This window comes from Sander vitreus, chromosome 22 (assembly GCF_031162955.1).
Source record: "Sander vitreus isolate 19-12246 chromosome 22, sanVit1, whole genome shotgun sequence".
Classification (NCBI taxonomy): Eukaryota; Metazoa; Chordata; class Actinopteri; order Perciformes; family Percidae; genus Sander; species Sander vitreus.
Genome location: NC_135876.1, coordinates 10,511,789 through 10,532,784, shown reverse-complemented (window position 1 = coordinate 10,532,784; position 20,996 = coordinate 10,511,789). Strand labels below are relative to the sequence as shown.

The 20,996-nt window shown below is 40.5% G+C and overlaps 2 protein-coding genes across 10 annotated transcripts; one reads left to right on the top strand and one right to left on the bottom strand.

The window, feature by feature from the left end:
* The first annotated feature begins 1,133 nt into the window (after positions 1 to 1,133).
* Positions 1,134 to 15,041, top strand: mak (male germ cell-associated kinase). 7 transcript variants are annotated; one of them, XM_078280955.1, is made up of 18 exons: positions 1,134 to 1,247; positions 2,591 to 2,686; positions 2,982 to 3,093; positions 3,224 to 3,348; positions 4,527 to 4,581; positions 4,983 to 5,104; positions 6,169 to 6,248; positions 7,570 to 7,702; positions 7,868 to 8,039; positions 8,939 to 9,106; positions 9,922 to 10,176; positions 10,473 to 10,681; positions 10,997 to 11,136; positions 11,576 to 11,719; positions 12,876 to 12,962; positions 13,658 to 13,777; positions 14,067 to 14,162; positions 14,399 to 15,041. In XM_078280955.1, the coding sequence occupies exons 4-18, from the start codon at positions 3,245 to 3,247 to the stop codon at positions 14,557 to 14,559; spliced, it is 2,046 nt and encodes a 681-aa protein (XP_078137081.1). In that variant the 5' UTR covers positions 1,134 to 1,247; positions 2,591 to 2,686; positions 2,982 to 3,093; positions 3,224 to 3,244; the 3' UTR covers positions 14,560 to 15,041. The 7 variants fall into 7 exon arrangements, with proteins under 7 accessions (XP_078137081.1, XP_078137082.1, XP_078137080.1 ...); XM_078280956.1 differs by having other exon boundaries at positions 3,221 to 3,348; positions 14,100 to 14,162; XM_078280954.1 differs by having other exon boundaries at positions 3,221 to 3,348.
* A 277-nt stretch (positions 15,042 to 15,318) lies between these two features.
* On the bottom strand, positions 15,319 to 17,362 carry tmem14ca (transmembrane protein 14Ca). Of its 3 annotated transcripts, none has more exons than XM_078280962.1 (5): positions 17,277 to 17,362; positions 16,429 to 16,513; positions 15,998 to 16,099; positions 15,762 to 15,849; positions 15,319 to 15,511 (listed from the first exon to the last, which is right to left on the bottom strand). In XM_078280962.1, exons 2-5 carry the CDS (start codon positions 16,502 to 16,504, stop codon positions 15,454 to 15,456), a joined length of 324 nt encoding a protein of 107 aa, XP_078137088.1. In that variant the 5' UTR covers positions 16,505 to 16,513; positions 17,277 to 17,362; the 3' UTR covers positions 15,319 to 15,453. The 3 variants fall into 3 exon arrangements, with proteins under 3 accessions (XP_078137088.1, XP_078137091.1, XP_078137087.1); XM_078280965.1 differs by having other exon boundaries at positions 17,274 to 17,343; XM_078280961.1 differs by lacking the exon at positions 17,277 to 17,362 and adding an exon at positions 16,841 to 16,933.
* Between the last annotated feature and the right edge of the window lie 3,634 nt (positions 17,363 to 20,996).

Genomic DNA, 20,996 nt, shown 5'->3' with positions numbered 1-20,996 from the left:
CTATCCCCTCTTCTCCTGCTTATTGGCTTTACCTGCTTCATGTGTGTGTAAAGACCACCCTCCCTGGACACACGCAAACACACTAACGTAGCCTACAAGCGACATATAGGAAAGTTATCTTATTGTAGGCTTAAGTGGTTTATAGTCAGCAACCTATGACGCGCAGGCTGCAGGGATGAATGGACATGAAGCAAATAATATTTGACCGCCGAGGTGATGGCATGACATCTAACTTTGTTTCTTCTACATCAGGGCTGACATCAAAACGTCTGTGGGTTCAGGTGTTGATGCTTTGTAGCCTATAGCCTATAGATATTTTATTCTATTCATGGATTTATTAGGCTACTTTTAATAGGCCTGTTGGAAATGGCAAGGGCCTAGACTTGGTCTAATTATTAGGCTACTGATCTACATAAAAAAAACATAGGCCAATTTAAATAGTCAATTGACATTTTTGAAGTTGTTTTCACAGCTCTATATTATGGACCAATATTGAAGAAAAAAACAGCCCGACAGCTCCATCTATTGGTGCAACACTTGCATTGCCACTATATCCAGAGCCAGAGAGGTGTAAACAGTCATTTGGTAGTAAAGAGCTAACACTCAAACATTTGGGTTGCAAATGCACTGGAAAACTAGGGACACAGACGTTTTTCAATTAGCAGCTATGGTTTTGGAATAATAATCTTTGTCATTTGGGGTCTGAAGCTTGCTGCGTAAATATATGGGTTTATAAAGAAAAGTCTCACCTGTAGCATGGTTTTCGCTTTGAGTAGTTCAAATGTAACTCTGTTAGGGATTGGAAGATTCTTTTAAAATAATTTAGGGACTGCGCAAAACTACTACATGGTCATGACATTTTCAACTTTCGTTGAAGCATGGGTGTACTGCCTATTAAAAGAAGCGTGAAGGCATGTTGATATCATGGATGTATTACGAGGGTTGATCATGGATGTATTAAGAGAACGGGGTTGATACTTTTATATATGTCAATGGATGGGTTGATATGATGTTGAAGGTTTTACATTTCCGCAGTCCCACAAGTCAATGCGCCCGCACGCCCCATTCGTCACCTGGCAACGGGCAACAAGCTTTGAGTTTGTGTGTATGTTTCCATGGGGAGCAGTCACGCGCGCACACACGCACCCTATCGGAGCAAGGTTGGGCCATGGGCTTTATCTTAAAGAAACGTCGTGCTATCAGCAGGCCCAGACAACGGTCAAGGAAAAGAGCTACGCCCCTAAATGGTGAGTTTAAAACTATAAGGAATAGGCCTGAACAAAGATGTTTGAAGAGCTGAACTGTCAAGCTGACATCAACAAATGTTTCTCTAGTTTTGACCTTTTTTCTGAAAAGCTACACTGTCTATTTGACAGAAGTTTAGATAACGTTAGTTCATCAAAGCTGTTATTTCTTAGAGTTAGGTTAACATCAATACGTTAACTTCTAGCTGATGCGTGTTACGTTGAGTGTTATGAAAAGCAATTAACTAACGTTATACATTTATTTTACCCAGTAATTACATTTAGAGGTTATGATCAAATGTAACATAGGCTACTCTGTTTCTTTTCTACTGGTCAGGTTGGTGTCCACAATATACTGTAATTGACCTTGAATAGCTTCCCTAACGTCATGTGGCCTAGGCTACATCCTAATTCCCTTTAATTCCCTCCACAACATATGTGCCATATGTGAAAGCTGAATGCAGGCCAGCAGTCCTCGACTTGACTCGTCCTAGTGCTTATTGTTTCAGTGAGAGTGGGGCATCAAGCAGGGCTTTGTTTAGAGGAATCATTTTTACCTTGCAGTGGAAAACGGACAAATGGAGAAGTCAATATACAGCATGCAAAAATGATGACAAATCTTTAAACATTTACATATTGTTAATCGCACCGAGGATTTATTCGTTAAACGATTACCAGGAGTCATAGTACTAAATCCAGTTAGGAAATTCTCTTTGGATGGGAGTTCCTGGTCCCATTAAATGAAATAAACATTAATCTTATTTTGTTTAGCTGGCCTTGGCTTACCTGCAACTGTATTTCCTTTAACCTAAATACAGCAGGTCAGTGAGGAGACAGGTTCTAACACACTTTACTTAAGTTTCATGAAAATAGCTGACAAATGGAATTCAAATCCTTGTGTGTATGCATTGGGCTGCAACCAATATATAACTATATAACATTAATAAAGAAATAAAATAATTATCTATGGATTAGTGCAGGATGTGCAAAAGTTCAGGAATACATATATGCGTCTTCTATTTGAGAAACTAAACATCTACCAGACAACCCAGCATGCATCCTCAATGCTCAATGATAAACACAGCTTAACAGGCTTCAGGGGAGGCTACTCAATTTACCTTATTGTCTCTTAGGTATTAGACAGGAGGCCAATGTGAGAATACACAGTATGTCCTTATGATACAATTGCATTGAAATAAGGGACATGTTAATGGCAGCATGGTGCAACCTAAAACAAAAAAAGTGGACAGCTATGCATTTTCTAGATAAATAAAGTATATTAATGTCACTAGAGTCTGACAACAACAACTAAGTCTGTTTTCGGTTCTGTTATTTTTTTTTTAAAGGATGAATATCCAACATAACAGTGTGATCACTGAGGCCTGTGGCGTCAATCCAATCGTCTTGCCAGGCAGGGTGCTTGGGGAAGGTAGTCGATGCCGGTAAGCATGATGGTGATGTAACGTCCTATTTACATCCCCGTTGGCCTAATCTGCCTAGGGCTGGCTTTGTCATCTCCCCTGGGTGGCCATGTTGGAGCCTCCTACTAGTGAGACACATACCTAATCCTCCTCACTGAAGGAAAAAACAAGAAGTGGTCCTCGCTTTTCTTTGTCCTCAGATCTTCTAAAATATTTCCAGGAGCGGGTAACGCTTCTACCAGCAATTTTTATGTATTTGTAATTGATTGGTGTGTATCTGCTGCAGCTGATTTTTATGTCTTTACTGTCACTGAAGGATCGCAAAGGCACGGTGTGGACTTTTGGCTGATCTACTGTATATCCCTTTGATCCAACCTTTCTAACAACGGATCAGTTACTGCAAGATGAGTTTGGAACTTCAAGAATTGGTGAGCATTGTGACATAATGGCCAAGTGAAACTCCTTCCTCCTGGTAAAGGAACAATTGAACACTTCTGTAGAAGAGACATTTGATCAATGCGACTGCACTGTGTTTCCTCAACTTGTTTTGCGCAGCAGGAAAGTTAACCGTCTTGAGAGATGATGAATCGCTATACCACCCTGAGGCAGCTGGGTGATGGCACCTACGGCAGCGTGCTGATGGGGAGAAGCAACGAATCAGGAGAACTGGTGGCTATCAAGAGGTCAGGATGTTGAGCATTTATGAAATTGAAATATTGTCTCTCTTCGTTAGAGCATAACTATATATTAATATAACATGAATATTGCAAGAGAGTTTGGTTGGTTATTTTGATACTGTGATATAGTTTAAATGTGTCTTTTTCTCCCTTTATTTATCCCGCGAGGGGAAATTCACAATTTTCACTCTGTTAGTTACAGTTGCACACACATTAAACACAGGTCTGAATTACACACATGCTCAGGACCTATACATGCTATATACACTAATGGAGAGATGTCAGGGTGAGGGGGAGGAGCTCCGTGCGTGAGGTGCTCCGTGGAGGAGCGTCCCGAGCCGTTAGGGGTTCGGTACCTTGGTAGTGCCCAGGAGTCTCCAGCAACCAATCCACGCTCCAGCCGTACGGGGACTTGAAGCAGCGACCCTCCGGTTCTTAACCCAACTCCCCACGGACTGAGTTACTACCCCCCCCCTTTAGGACTACTGGTTTCCTGCTATCACCAGGCTAAACAAACTAGCTGACATGCCTTTGTTTCAGCAGCATGGCAGCAGGGTTCAATAATAGATGAGAAACCGGGGAGATGCGTCCACTGTTTGATCATTTGGTTACCATGCAAGACAATACATGTGGTGACGGTGAAAAGGAGTGAAAGTAGAGGGAGTGTGTCAGGTTGCTGACATTGTGGAAGCGACGACCGAAAACTGGCAGGTGCCCAAAGAGGAGAAGAAGATATCTGCACGTTGTGTAACTCTTACATAATTCCAGTTGGAGGGAGACGTAACGTTGTTCAGAGAAGATTAAGCTATTGTAAAGGTGTCCCGTATACCAGCTGCTGTGTGCTTTCAATGTACATAGCAACACATACTGCGATGAAACCGACAACTTATTACATTAATAAATACATTCATTCATGTGGAGAAAATAAAACACTGGTAAAGCCGATACAGTTTAGAATATCAATTTACTTTACAGTTTTTGGCTTTTGCTGGTTTTGTTCTTGAAATGAAATGAGCTGTAATTAGAGACACCGTTAAAAAGCTTTTTTGATTGAGACAAACAAAGGGAATTTGTAAAGGTAGTGACTCTACTGTATGTTGGGCGTAATTTATATGGCCTCCTTTAGTCGATGTATATCTGATCTGTACTCTAAACTAATGTCGGGTTTTGCCTTTCTTTCACAGGATGAAGAGGAAGTTTTATTCATGGGAAGAATGTATGAACCTAAGGGAGGTGAAGGTAAGGATGGTGATACTTTGGGCAGGTTATGGGCCAGCAGTACTTCCAGAGATGGAAAAACTTTCAAGGGAAGATAATGCTGAGTGATTTTAACAGTAATGCACAGTACTCCTTTAATGTTGTTGCCAGTTCCAGTTGTCTGAAAAGCTTTATTTGTGTATCTTTGCATCTAGAACTATGCAAATCAACTATGTAACTCATGCTTTAAAATGTCATACACTGGAACATTCTGCAAAGTGCCTTTTACCGACTGAAGCTTCAACTTACAGTAGCTACCTTACCTGACAGTATTCCTTCTCTCTGGCATTCTCTAATTCACAATCGTAAACATTTATTGTCTTTGTAGAACAAATCTGTGTGAATAAATAAGTGCCTTTTTTCCATGATTTGTCACACACCAGTCGCTAAAGAAGCTCAACCATGCGAATGTGGTGAAACTGAAGGAGGTAATCAGAGAGAACGACCACCTCTACTTTGTCTTTGAGTATATGAAGGAGAACCTCTACCAGCTTATGAAGGACAGGTAAGAGGAGAAATACCACACCTTACAATGCAAATGTATGTAAGAGGTGTATAACACAGTGGTCTAGTTTGACATCATTACCCTAACACAGAGTTTCCAAATGTCAGCATCTGGTCAGGAGCTTCCCCTCTGCATCACAAGCCTAACAGGGCCAATTTGCCACGAAAAAGGTTTAGACACTTATTAACACAGATGTGATGCGATTTAAAGGATCTCATGGGATCCAATGGTTTCCAGTGGAACATTTTATATTTCTGTCAATACAACATGCTCTCAAAGGTTCACCCTTGTCGTGCATTAGGGCTCTGTAAAAGCTGTCACCAGACAAACACCTTCTCTAGGGAAAGCCCTGATGCTTTTGCTAGTTTGGAAACCCCAGGTGTACACTGGACGTGCACACTGAGTGCTGATCGGGCTGCATTTTTCTGTCCGAGCCCGGCCCGCGTCCGACAGAACAGTAACCGAACCCGACGCGAGCCGACAGGCATTAAGATATTTATGTCCGAGCCCGACCCGAGCCCGACACAGTTAAAATCTCGTTTTTTTCTCATACTAATGACACATACGTTTGTTTGTGTATTAAGCAACTGTAGGAAGGCATTCGGAAATGTCAACAGATGAGCGCATCAGCGCACACAGGGCAACAAGCGCACGTTAACACAGGCGTGCACCTACATAATAAGCTTTTTTAAATTTAAAATGTTCAATGCCTTATTGCACTGATGTGACCGAGCCCGACCCGAAACCGAACATCATTTCTAAATATCTGTATACCCGGGTACCGACGGGTCTCGAAGGGCTGGGTTCGGGTATCCATCCTCTAGTACACACGCCTGGGTTTGTCACCTGTGAAAGGCAAAAAGCAGACAAGGAAGTCAAGGAAGCGCCTGATGTTTTTAGAGGTTAAAAGCATATTTCCATGTGTGCTTTGTGTTTCAGCATATTTTACCAGTTAGTGTGTGTGTGTGTGTGTGTGTGTGTGTGTGTGTGTGTGTGTACAAAGACACATTTTATAGAATGTTGTTGTTATCAGCAGGCTCATTCTATCAATTTTATGTTTACAGAAAAAAATTGTTCCCTGAATCAGTGATAAGAAACATAAGCTTTCAGATTTTACAAGGCCTGTCATTTATTCACAAACATGGTAGGTGTACTGTGTTCACTTCTTGCCTTGCAAGTGCATGAGAGTGGTTGCATACTGCAAGATTCATTGAACAGCTACACAGCGTCAAAGTAATGAGAAAACCATAATGCTATGAACTATGGAAAATGTCACGTCCTGAATTTGATTAATTGATCGGAATCTTGTAGTTTGTGATCCCTTCATAACTGCCTCATCTAACTTAGTGATCTGCATTTCTTTAATTAATGGATGTGTGCAAGTTTTACAAATCTTACAGAGACTCATTCATACAAACCTTGTTCATGTGTAAAGTCAAACACATTCACAGCCAGCCTGTATTCGCCTTACAGGACATGCTTCCACACATCCAGAACGCATGTGCTTTTCAGGATTTCTCTTTTAACTGCTTTTCTTTCATTTCTCTTTTACCCCTTTTTTCCTTCCTGTTCTATCTCTTTGGTCTGCTGTTAGAGAGAATAAGATGTTCTCAGAGCATGAAATTAGGAACATCTTGTTTCAAGTGATATCTGGGTTGGCTTTTGTACATAAGCATGGTAAGAGGCTTTACTCTATCATTCTTTACCTGTTCAAAAGTAGCGTGACGTTTCAGTAGTTGGTTTGGGTTGTATATTGTGCAAAGTTTTGCATTTTAGTGTGACCCTCAGATAGAACACCACAAAGTATGTACAATGTATGTAAAGTGCATGTGATATACTTGTTTCATTCTGTATGCCTACTAGTGTTTATGCTTAGATCCATTTAAGACACCTTGGCCATGATATATTTTATAATAGCATCAAACATTTCAGCTCCATTGGGTATACCTGTTTCATCAGCATCAGCATCACTTTCATTTCACAAAGTCACAGTCTATGGTTTTGCCCATGTCTCTTCATGCTTAGAATTTGGATCATGTAGCGTTACATCTGTATCTACAAATTGCCTTCATATGCAAATACTTTTTATTAGCAGAATACATTTTTAAGGGAAAAATAATGCCAACTTTCATGTGGCAACTAAAGTACTGTCCAAACAAGATTAGGTCATTAAACCAGCTTGGTTAAGGTTAGAGAAACAATGTGGCCATGGTTAAATAATAAAAATGTCAATGTCAAATACTCAGGCCTTGAAAACAGTCCTTCAAACCTAGGCCACCGCTGTCAAAGACAAATATACACCTATTCCCAGGCTCATCAGTTTTCCCTTTCTTGTGCTTTCTGAATTCTACAGTGAATGTAAAATACTAATATAAAATAGTTGCATATGATTGTAATTAGGTCCTTTGGCCATTTAGACTTTACTCTATACACGGTGGCTCAGCTTGACATTAACTTTTCTACAGGTTTCTTTCATCGAGACATGAAGCCAGAGAATCTGCTGTGCATGGGTCCAGAACTGGTCAAAATAGCAGATTTTGGACTGGCCAGAGAGATCCGCTCGAAACCTCCCTACACAGACTACGTATCAACCAGATGGTGAGAGTACTGTCTAGGCATCAATAGCCATCTAAAACACAGAGGAAAATGTATGCATCAATTACAGTGTGCTAGACCGCTTGTGAGTTTAGCCCTGTGCAATTCACATTGTGAGCATCATGCTCTGTTTTTATGTTAGTTTATTTGAGTATGCCCTCTGTCCAGGTACCGCGCTCCCGAGGTCCTGCTCAGGTCGTCTACTTACAGCTCTCCTATCGACCTGTGGGCTGTGGGCTGCATCATGGCTGAACTCTACACCCTCAGACCTCTTTTTCCTGGGAACAGTGAAGTGGATGAGATCTTTAAGATCTGCCAAGTCCTAGGCACCGTCAAAAAGGTGAGAAGAAACTGAATGCAGAGAGGTGGAAATGATTGACCTTTATTCAGGGTTTTAACTGTGTGAAATGAATTGATGTCCCAACTGATATGACTAAGCTTATTTAGAGAAAATATGTTTACCATTTAAAAATAAATAGTACGTAAGTAGGCCAGGGGCAAAGTGTTCCTCCCTCTGTGGTTCAAAGCAGCTTAAGTGTGCTCCATGCTGAACACTTCATTTCAAAGGCTTTCTCCAAATCCATTACTATTCCCTATGATTGCTAAGCAATGTTTGAGCCCATTTTTGGTATGACCTGGTCAGGAACTGAATCTGTTACCTCAACCACAAAGGCTGCCATTCAGTGCCACTGATGTATATGTTACATTGTTCATGGATGTATTGCTTATAAAAACATACAAGTCATATTTTTAATTATAATTATATATATATTTTACGATATATTGTATAATTGCATTGGAAACTCTTCCGTCAAAACAGTAGATGGTGTTTACCAGATGTGTTCAGGTGGTGTTGGATCTCTTCTGCATCATAATACATAATCTACACCGAGGGGGGCAGACACCATGTCATGTACCCTCACAAAGCCAAATGACACAAAAATGTCCAATTCAAATCTACAATAATGTACTTAAATTGCCATAAAACCTGTTTGCCTTCTCTCACATCACCCATCATGTTTCTCACATGATTACCATGCTCTACTTAGGTAGCAATAGACAGTGTAAAATAAATGATTTATCCACACTGAGATTATAAAGTAAAGTTTCTATATGTTTATATAGACATGCACATGATACATTTGACGTTTAAAATCAACAAATGTCTTTTGCTCAATCTGTAGACACTTGATTAATAAATATAATAATTAATAAGCATCTGATTGTTTCTCTCCGTAGACGGATTGGTCAGAGGGCTACCAACTGGCTTCTGCTATGAACTTTCGCTTCCCCCAATGTGTGCCGACCCACCTGAAGACCCTCATCCCTAATGCCAGCAATGAGGCTATCGCCCTGATGAGGGACATGCTGCAGTGGGACCCCAAAAAAAGACCCACTGCTGTGCAGGTAGGCAAACCTGAGCCTTAAGGTTGAGTCTAAAGGTCGGGATGTACAGTCAGAAGTCAAGGCTTTATTTTCCGCATCTGTTCAATGTAAATGCCATGTATTGGGAGTGAAAGTATTAAGTATTAAGTATGGATCTGCATATATATATATATATATATATATATATAAAGTATAACCTGGACTCCAAGGACCTTCTGGGACATCATTTCATATTAAACCTAAAAAACATACCTGTCCTCAGAGAAGCCATTTCCATTACAGTGCAACACTCTCCACTACATGCAGATTATCTGTTGTCCCAATACTGAGATTGCATTAGCATCCTAATCCCAGTCATTTTAAGTAGTGCTAAAGCCACTATTCATTCCCTCCACCTTTGCCGATGTGCCCTGCGTCACATATACATATCATGTACATCACATGGTCATTACATAGTCAGACATCATTTCCAGTCCACTGAGACAGTTGGATTGCTGGATTGAGGGCCACAAAGAGGAAACACCTTTTCAGAGGGAGTGACAGTGCTTTTCTATTCTGTGCTTACAAAGCTCCCAGGTGTAGGAGGCACATCTAGTTTTAGCCTATTCTAAGGAAACAATTCAAGTTCATTGTACTCAGCAAAAAAAAAAAAATTATAATAATAATCTTAATGGGATACAGTCTACACTGCATGTCCATCATTCTAACATGCTTCTGTGTCAAATGATTATACTTATTTGGTTTATTCTAAGTTCATGGGAAGTTACATGATGTTTTGATTGTACTAGAAAACAATGCTTGCAGAATAACAGAATAACAAAGATCTCCCTGTCTAGGCCCTGCGTTACCCGTACTTCCAGGTAGGCCAGATCTTAGGGCCTCGTCCTCAGAGCCAGGAGGTCAAGAAGGTCCAGGCCAGGCCGCTGGCCCAGAACCAGGTCTCGGAGTCCAAGGCTGATCCCCAGCAGTCTTCCTCTGAGTCCAAAGCCTCCACATCCTCCTCCAGGAACCAACAGCAGCAACATCATCAGCCTCTTCAGCAGATTCCCCTTCCCCAAACTGAGAGTAAAGCAGCCGGCCTCTGCCAGGCGGTGAGTGTCAAATCACAACCTTGATTGTATTTCATGCTAAATAGAATGAAAGAATGAAAGCACCTAAGATTATGCAGATGCAGAGACTATCTTAGTCAGGATTTGTCGCAATACTAATACATAGAGGAGAACTTCTGGCCCCTGACTTTGCATGTTAGACGCCTCTTCCAAGGAGTAAGACGTGTAGCACAATTAAAGCAGCTGGAATTAAGTTAGAGTTAAGTTAGTTCGGCAGATTTGATCAATTTAAAGGTGACCAGTTGTGTGGACGCCTGTTGTATTGTCTGCTTCTGCAGAAAGCAGCATCGCTGGGCAGTGAGAACAACAATGGTGGTGGTGGGACGGGGGTACTGAAGAGTGGCCGTCGTCGCTGGGGCCAGACGGTGGCCAAGACCTCGGACAGCTGGGAGGAATCCGACCCCTCGGAAACCGCTGCCTCCAACTCCAAGAAACCCAGCCTGGGGAACGCAGAGGAACAGAGGAGCCCTAAGGAGCACCGCCCACAGTAAGTGCTGTGATGGCCTACTGGATTGGCAATTTGACAAACATGTAAGCTTTGACAATGGAGCAGTGCATTGCAGAATACTAAAAATGTGTGTTAAATGTAGCTGTCTCATGCATCTTGCATTATTTAATATGGTAGTAGGTTATCATAGTTGTGAAGCATTTTATCATTGTCAGATAGTTAATGACACCTACAGATAAAATATTTTCTGCTCAATCTGTCTATGAATGCAGCAACCTATAGGTGTAGCAGGACTCACATTCAAAATGTTTTGGGCACAGACCTTTACTGTAAGTGACTGGTTTCTGTTTTCAGGCCCAAGGAGCAGAAACCTCTGTATTCCTTCAGCACAGTCACTAAGCTACCCAACAATGTTAAGATTGGTCAAATGGACTCCAATCTCCCAGGATCTGCTGCACGACAGCACTATCTGAGCCAGTCACGATACTTGCCAGGTAAGACTGCATGACTAACAGCCAATCAGGTCATCTTAATGATTGGAAAGAGGTCACCAAAATGTAGTGTTATTCAAGAATTCTTTCCATTCTCTTTATGGTTTTGCATCACCTCTTAAACTCCCATGGGAATGTATTTATATGCTTTGTTTGATCTGTGTCAGGTCAGATGTGTTGTCCAGCATGACTGCTGGTAGATCTAGTTCATTTTTGAAAAATAGCCTCTGTAACTAATGCTGTGCCCTGAATGACAGTTACTAACTCAAAACTCAAATCATTGATTTCAGTAACGCAAATGACAATAAATTATGGTCATTAAAACAAGCATCGTCCTCATTCAAGTAAAAACAATGAGGCATCATTGCATTCAACTGGAGCCACCTGAGCACCCAGTTTCACAAAAAATACAACATTATCACATCATTTCTGTTGCTTTAAGGGTTGATCGGCAAGAATCAGACTCCTGGAGAGAAGGAGCTGAGTGGTATGACGCTGCGGGACCTGTGGGAGAACTCCTCAAACACTGTAAATAAACCGCTTGCTCCTATTGGAGGAGGATTATCTGTCACCAGAGCCAACGCAGGTGAGGACTGACGTCTAATGTCGAGGTGGGAAGAGGTTTGCTGGAGTGTGGAGGGAGCGGGGCTCAGGTTTCCAGATTCCACTAACATGTTAAAGAAATCATATCTGACAAAACAAACTGTCAACAGCTTGTAGAGCTCCTGTAATGTAGAAAGGAATTGAAGGACTTGTGGTCCAGGATATTTATGATTTTTTTTTCTTCTGATTAATGGAGAAATTCAAGTAGAATAAACAAAACTATTTGTCAGACCAAACAAGGGCCTTTCAACACAAGTATCCTGTTGCATTTGCCAGTTTTTGTGTCTTGATTTTTCAGTGAATATTTCACTCTTTTTCTATGTTTATTTTACACCCTCGTCTTAACAAACATGTTTTAAATAACACATTGGACCTAATGTGGATGTACAATGTGTAACCTTACAGAGCATATGCAGACTTGCAATGTCCAACAACAACAACAAAAACACTGTAACTCTTCCAGCAAAAATTACAATTTTTTTGAGAATCTATAACTGAGCTAACACACGATGTCTAACAACAGAATTAGACAGTAACCCTACTTCTTTTGCATTTTGAAATGCAGTGGAAACCTGGCGACTGTCAGTGTCACCTACTGTTACATAATATGACACTGTCCTCTTTGTGCCATGAAAGCACTACATGCTAATGACGCAGCTAATGTCTCCTGATCAGTAGTTATGGAGCCATTGACAAAGCAGTGTTAGGAGTGAGCCTAAGTGTCTGTGACTTTAGGAGAAGGGAGACCTCTATAAATCATTTGTCATGTAGACAGACACACAATATGGGTCCCCACTGTGCTCTCTTCTTCTCCCTCTTTCTTTCACCTTGTCTCTCCCTCTCCGTTGCTTATTCATGAGATTAAGACCGTCAGTGTAAGATCAAGTGTTTCTTGGCCTTCAACTGCACCCCCTGCTCATTTGTTCCAGGCAGCGCTCACACACACACTGTTTGTTTTGGTACACCTATTACTCATAAGTGTTATTTTTCTGCTAACTTTAGCTTAGATGCAGCTGCATTAGTGCTAACATGTACATACTAGTTTTCTCTCAGTTGTCTCATCCATTTCTATTTTTCTCCTTTTTCTCTCTGATTGCATGCATATCTCCTCCGAATTCTACTTTTTGGTGTGGGACTAGAAGAGAATGCTTCTAAATCTGAGGATAGCCCACCAGAGAAAACTGTTGTTAAAGAGAGAATACTGGAGAAAATAGATCTCTCCAAAGGTATTGCATTGAGATGACTTCACGTGAACTGTTTTGTTGTATTGACAGTTTAATTATTGTATTGACAATTATGACAGTTTGAAGCAATGGTCCACGTTTACTTATAATTGACTATGCTAACGCTATTTCTTATACAAACATTGTAGCTGTAGTTAGTGTGTTGGCTGATGCAACAAGCTTCAGGTATTTAGCCACCGACTTATTAACATGTGAAAGAAACCAGCTGCCAAAGGCTCTGCAGGAGACAAGGGTACAAATACACAGTTTAACCAGAGAACTAAGAACTCCAGTTGCTAAATAGATGTTAAATGGCACTACAACATCTTCATAAGGGAACAATGAGGCTTTTTCACTAATGACACTGATAAGCATCTGTGGCTGCTGCTGAAGCAGATCGATGGAGTCGCTGGAAAAGCTGAATGACTTCAATCACTCGGCCGCCTTATGTGTTTGGGTCCTCAGTGGCTGTTGCATATGCAGCAGCTACTTCACACTAATCATTTGTATCAGTAAAACCATGTGTGAGAATATCTATTAGGTGTGTTTACTGAAGGTTCTTCATTTGTATGTTTTTGTGTTTTAAATGGTGCACATAATTTCAGCTTATATGATGCTGACTAGAAGCTAATGGTGGCTGGGTACCTAGAGGGTGTAATACATACAAAACATAAAGACCCATCTTTCTCCTCTTTTAGGGAACTTTGTAAGCACCAAATACAACCTCTCTGGCGGTTATATCCCATCATTCCAAAAGAAAGAGGTGGGTTCAGTTGGACAGAGAATCCAGCTTGCCCCTTTGGCTGGCCAGCACACAAGTAAGATTTTGTTCCATCTATGCAAGTCTAACAAAATAATTCTTTTAGATCAGATAATCTCCCTCCCCAAGTCCACACTTATCTGGCTCAAAAGGTTGCACTCCCCATCAAGTCTTTAAGTAAATACTGTTTCCGTATTCTGTAATAACTACTTTCTTGTGGCCATGCCAAACTATTCCTACTCATTTACTCATTTTCTCTATTATCTCTCTACAGTTTCTTACTTGCAGTGTTTCCATCCAAACTCTCACTCACTGGAACCGTTTCTCCCCTTTTTCCACTCTTTCAGTCAATCTTTCTTCTTCTCCTGATAATAAAATAGACAAATCGAAATCTGCGAAGCCCAAGCCCATATCCAACTCATCTTTGAGTGAAAGTAATGAAGGTATTACCATTTTATAATAGTTGCTAGTAGGGTTTTGCTTGAGTCCTTGTGTTGATATTTTTTAGAGAAAGAAAAATGTTCCTGTATAGTTTGATTTTGCTTACCATAGTTGTGAAATGCTGTTTACTTTTAGCTGATGTCAATGTATCTTGCATTACATATAAAAGATACCTGGCTATATAGCTACTGTATATATTGGTGATGAGACAAACGGACTGACTGGCTTTTTCCTCCAGATTACGAGGGCTGGAAAAGGAGGGCAGACAGGACTCAGATGAAGGGGAGCAGCTACTCAGCCCTGGGGAAAACCTCTGGGAGTCTCCTGAGCAGAGCTCCGCCCGTGCAGCCTGTCCACGGCAGGGTGGACTGGACATCCAAATATGGTGGAAATCGGTAGTTCAGAAAGAGGGTCATACAGCTTCTACTGCTTGTTGCACTGTGTAGCCTACATCTTTGGCTAAGGAAGTTGAGCCTACGCTGTTTTAAACACACTGAAACCTGAAGGAAACGCAGTATGTTCCCTGAAAGAAATGACATCTTCAATATGGAGGTAGCTGGTAGAGGACAAAAAGTAGTTGTACAAAGATGTACCTCCCACATTCTTTGAGGAGACATTTTCAATGCCACACTGGGATCATTATTTTGTTTCCAGAGATGTAGGATCTAACTGTAAAAGTGCATGGAGTCTCCATGTTTTGGAGATGACGGCTGCCATGATGCTGAACCAAGACTAATACGGTCTGCAAGACAATCCCACTGTGTTCCTGAAGGATCCAGTGTGAGCCAATTCTACTGTTAGTGTTGGAGTATTCTGAGAAGGATTTAATTGTAGCATAGCTTTTCATTTTTATACTCAGTTTATTAAACAGTTTATTATTATTTTCAAGTATTGTTTTACTACTGACGCCAAGCATAAACGGTCATTTATTAACGGCTCCTCCAATGCTATGTTCCCTCGGCTTCTATTCTCACAAAAAAATATTCTGTGTAACCGCTACAAAAATGATTACTTCGACTTATTTTGTGTACCGTGAGACGGCTGCACACCTCTTTGTATTATGCAATGAATTAAGTGAACATTTTGTAAACATTTTATACAAATAAATCTATAAAAGTTAATAATGCATTCATTCAAAAAGGACAAGACAACGATACGTATTATATAAACAAGGTATTATATTTCATCCTCAAATATACACTTTTACAAAATGACATTCATGTTCAACAGTAACTGACAAATGCTAACAGGCTGCTGCTGAAACAGAAGATGGGGTACATATCAGAAACTCCATCAGGACTCCTGAGGTTTCTGGAGCAATGCCATACTAAGCTTCCCCACCATCAGAAGACTGGAAGAAGAAGAAAAAAAAGAAAATATATCATCCCTGTTCTCGACTTTTATCTCAAGGAAGTAGAGATTTTGAGTTGCTTCAGAGTAGGAGTGATCATCTGGGATCAACAGTAAAGGTCTATTGAATGATCCCATCACAGACACATTTATCAAGTACATTCCCTCACCAGCACTCCTTGTTACTTCACCTTGAATATGTTTATGCGTGTAAAATGAGTTAAGTCATATAAATGGTATAAGATGGATACCTTGCTCCAGCCATCAAGCCAGCTGGCATGAACTTCCTGGAACCGTAGAACCTCTTTCCCATGACGCCAGTCAAAGCTCCTGATGTAACTGAAAGACAGCATGTGGTGGGGAATAGAAAATGTAAAGCTTTATGACCACAGAGACACATCACTGTTCTTATTCAGAAACTCTTTACCTAGATTATCAACCATGCAACACATATACACCAAATACAGTATATTCTTAGTATACCAACCGAGTGACACCCAAACATTATTGGCGTCATTGGAGATCTGGTAGGCGCCAAAACCTGCGAGGCCGCCGAAGAGAGCACCAGCAGCAAGGGACGGGACACTGCCTGAAAGACAACACACAGCAGGTCAACACCTGCACCGGTTGTCCATAGGACCTAAGAGCACGCATAGACTGGTGTGTTATAGATAGACACATTTTAGTTGTATAGACCATGACAATAATTGAATGAACATGAAGGCAATTTGTTAACAAGTTTAATGTTTACAACACTCAATTGTAGAGATGCAGTAATGTATAAAAGAATGTCAAACAAGAAAAGAAACACCATTATATAATCAATAAACCTTTTAAAGAGTTTAGGGACCTGAAAAGCGTCCTTCCACATTTTCCATAGCTAATAGCTTACATAATCATACATAATCCAACACATACCTGCTTTCACATAACCGATGACTCCCCCGGTTGCGATAAGGGCTGCGTATCCATATCCTAGCCAATCCACAGACATGTTGGACACCTGCAAGAGCCACAGCGTGTGAGTGAGCAAACAAACTTGTAACAATAGACCTTTTTCACGGCTGACATGTTGACATGTCATAGTAGAAAAAGCACAAGTGTATTCGAAACCATTAATGATGGCTGCATTCCACTTAGGAGAGGCCCTGGTATTGTTCATGCTGACTCACTGAAATAGCTTACTGGGACACTTGATGGAATTGAGCCATTGTTAAGGTTATCAATTTCAGCTGTGCTTTTCCTACTATGACAAGTCAAAATGTCTGCTGTGAAAAAGGTCCATTCAATTCACACCATGACTTCCCGCTGCGAACCTAATATTACTTACTGATGCAAAAATACCTAAAGGACTGTCTGAGTGCTGCAACACAGAGCTGTTACAGAAAACTAGCTGAGGTAACAGCATAGCAACATTGTAGCATCCAAGAACGTTGTCCTGCTGTCACACAGCAGCGCTTGTCTGTTTTAGATCAGAAAACGTTATATTGTGGCCCCACTAAAGATTTGTGTGTGTGTGTGTGTGTGTGTGTGTGTGTGTGTGTCTGGCATATTAGATAAGGCTAGCTCCTGTACACAGTTTAGCACGCGCACCAGCAGCACAAACTAGCATCCCTGTTTTTACAACCATACACCACATGCTTCGCTTACACGACAGTTTACAGAATAGGTTGCCTACGCCATTGTTTGTATGATAATTAGAAACCTCTAAAAATGTAAAACATGAAAACTTAAAAGACAGATAGATAGCTAACGTGACATACAACCTTGCTCTTTCAGTTCGTCCTCTGTCACAACCAACGGCAGCCTATGCTCCACCGAGCACAAATTATTGGTGCACATAACAAGCGGCAGGGTGCCTGATGGGAAATGTAGGCCATATTGCTTGGGAGGCAGGTGCTGCGTTCAGGAGAGGCGGAATTTCTACTAATAATAATTAATAATAAATTAATAAATAGGTTAAATCCCTACTGTGCTTAAGTGCAGCAGTAATTTCAATCACGCCTCCAGAATGAGCAGTTATTTATATAGGCTATTTTATATGATCGTGTATGTGTATTTGTAAGATAGGCTACATTTCATTAGCGTACTTATGTTTATTAAACGTAGTATATTGTAGGCTACATAATAAAGTTATATGTCTTATGTTTGTCTATGCACACAGACAATAAAAAAGCAATTTGAAACATGAATACCCATTATTACCATGTGTGCGATTAATGATTCATTAACATGTTTGACATAATTGAAGCATATCATTTGACACTCCCACCTATAAGACTGATTATGTGCCATTGAGCAAAGCTTTCCCATCTGTTTCCACATTGATGCATTAGATAACAAACCATTATTTTAAAGTAATTTGCTCTAAGGGACTGTGAGGACTTTTGTTGTTTGCCCTACATAAACAAAATATTATTTCACTGTAGGAGAGGAAGAAACAGTGGGAACACTGAACCCTGAGTAATTATTAAAAAGTCGTCCTTATCATCGGCTAACTCCAGAGTCATGACATATCAGTGCAATTCAATGTACTGAGGCCCCCCAGCACCACAGCAGGTTCCTCAGACACCAGAGTGGGAACTGGTTTTATTTTTACGACCACAAGATGGCACCCCAGGATTAGATTAAGTTGTGTTTTACAGTAAGACATACCCCAACATTCCCAACCTTTACCATTTTTTTTCTTCAAATAAATGTTGCTTTACATTCAAAGACAAATGTCTGCACAGAGGCAGGTCAAAACACACAATATCAAATTTCCCTGCATTGGAATGTGTGTTTTCAATATAGGCTATCAGAGCCTTGTTGACCATGAAAATGGGCAGGTTTAGGGCAGGTTTAGTCTTGGAAGTGTTAAAGTTGAATGAAAAAAAGACAATGGACAGTGGATAAAGGTCAAAAAGAGGGCTTAACCAAACCCAATAAATGTCGTCGATTTAAGTTTTGGCCAAGTAATAAACAAACCTGACATATGCCTGAATTTGGACCGGTGGCCATATTCTATATTTCACTAATTTGCACATGTTCCTTTAGACCACCTGCTTTTTTTTGATTGACATCGGTTTGGCAGTTTCACTTACTGAAATGCTCACTGCGCACACATACTCATTTGGTTTCAATTACCTGCAATATTGTCTTAAATCCACGGGCGGCGCGTCCTCGCTCTTCTCCCGAAGCAAGGTGGCGCTAGAATACAATTTATCTTCCTTTGGGGCGCAGCGTTTCACACAATGGCCCTGAAACCTTCCCACTCAACAGACACACATTTCATGATCTCACGGAGCTACATGGGGCTTTCTGTACCTTGAGTGCTGGTGACGGGACTGTCTTCAGCAGTCAGACCCGCCCAGCTGGAGCGAGTGGTGCAGATCGAGCGTGGACATCTTTTCTAACATCATTTTCCAACTTCTCCATAACTTTGGGGGTCGAAGGAAATGAGTCCCATCGCCGATCAATAATTCAAAAACAACAAGGAAAGGAGGAGAGACAATAAGAAGACAAGCTCCCCGGAATGTTTCACAACATTTTTTTGTCAATGAGAAGGACGCGTAATTTACGCACGGAGATCTGTTAGTTTTATATGAGACGTGTCTTTTGAATTAGACATGGACCAGTATATACAGTACACACACACACACACACACACACACACACACACACACACACACACACACACACACACACACACACACACACAATGAATACAGAAAAGAATACTACTACTAATACTACTACTACTACTACTACTACTATTATTAATAATAATAAGAATAATAAGAATAATAAGAATAAGAATACTACTACTACTACTACTACTACTACTACTACTACTACTACTAATAATAATAATAATAATAATAATAATAATAATAATAATAATAATAATTCCCTGTAATTTCTCTAAACATGAATGGCTGTACAAAGTGCCTGGGGTGCCTTTGTTAAACCCAGCTCGCAGTTTTAGGAAGCTGAACGTTGCCGGAGGCCCGGTGCGATGGTGGAAGTGGTTGAAACCAAGCCCTAGACAAGCAGGCAGGATATATTCAAAAGGGACCCCGCTCTTGTCTGAGAGAAACCCACTCTCTCTCAGACAGCTCTGCTTTAAAACTTACTCCTCCCTCAGTGCGCAGAGCCCCAAACAATATTTCTGATCTCTCTCCCCCCCCCCTCACCTCCCTCTCTTTTGTCCAGTCCTGGTGCTGAGGTCTACATAGCTGCAGGTATTGTGTGTGCAGTTAAAATGTGTTCGCCTTTGAAGTCAAACATGAAGGCTTGTTTTAAATATTAACACCGCAAAAAATCTATAGATCCTATGTGGAATTACGCAATAGCAAAAAATAAATAAATAATTTAAAAAAAAAATACACACAAGGATTTATTGGAGGAAATGCAAAATGGAGTGCAAGTTTTCCATACAAACTTTGTCCAATATTCTCAGTGCACGCATTAAATATGTTGAATGTACAGTAAGTGATGTAGTGAGAGAACCATGCAGCTGTCTGCCAGCGACGTGCACCGCGTCCTGTTTGCTGTATGCATGTGTGTAGGTATCCGTCAGAAACTTGAAAGAGGACAAAAAAGGGTTTGGGTCTAAAGCTTTGACCATTATGACTTAACTGTATGTGAGCGCACGTGTTGCTCTCCTCTGTGGATGTGTGTGTTGGTGTGTGTGCGCGTGTAAGACAGAGAGAGGCAGAGCTCATTCGCTATTGGCCCGAGGGGTCTACATAAGTAGGCTATGTATTAGAAATAAACAGTGGATAAATAAATAATGACCTGCACAATAGCAGGGTCGATTTCTGTGTAGAAGCGATGATGTTGGCAGTTAACATTCAAGTTTTTAACTTGACACACTTTCATTTGCAGTGAGAATTCATGGACAAAACAGTGATTTTATGTCAATTGAAGACGAACATATTACCCATAAACTTTTATATTTTGGTTTTGCTTCATGCTCAATTTTCTGGCAGTTTTAGCATATTCTCTTATAAGTAATTTCTATAAGGCTATTATTATTTATTTATTTTAGCATCAATTAAGGGAGGGTAAAACCACATTACATTTTGTCTGCTTTTAATGTGCACAATAGACTTTTCTCACTTTTTACAAACGACATTAATTTTGAATGTAAATTCACCTGATGCAAAAAAATTGTCACGCTATGAACTATGGATTTTATATGGTAAAAGCTTAATCTGACATTTTCCTGCAAGTATAAATAATGTTGGATTTTTTTCTTACTGGTATCTCAGAGTTTCCTCAAATAAGTAAAATCAATATGTTTTTAAATTCGTTCGTTTTGATCATTACTGTTTAAAGTAAACTCATTGAATTGTCATTAGAGGCCACCGTAAGACAGTTTAGGCCTGTCCAATAGGCAATTTCTCTTTTTCCCAGGGTGTTTCTCCTTTCTCGTCCACACCCGGAGCAGTGCGCATGCGTCACGCACCGTTTTTTTTTTTTTTTTTATGGCCAGGTGAGGC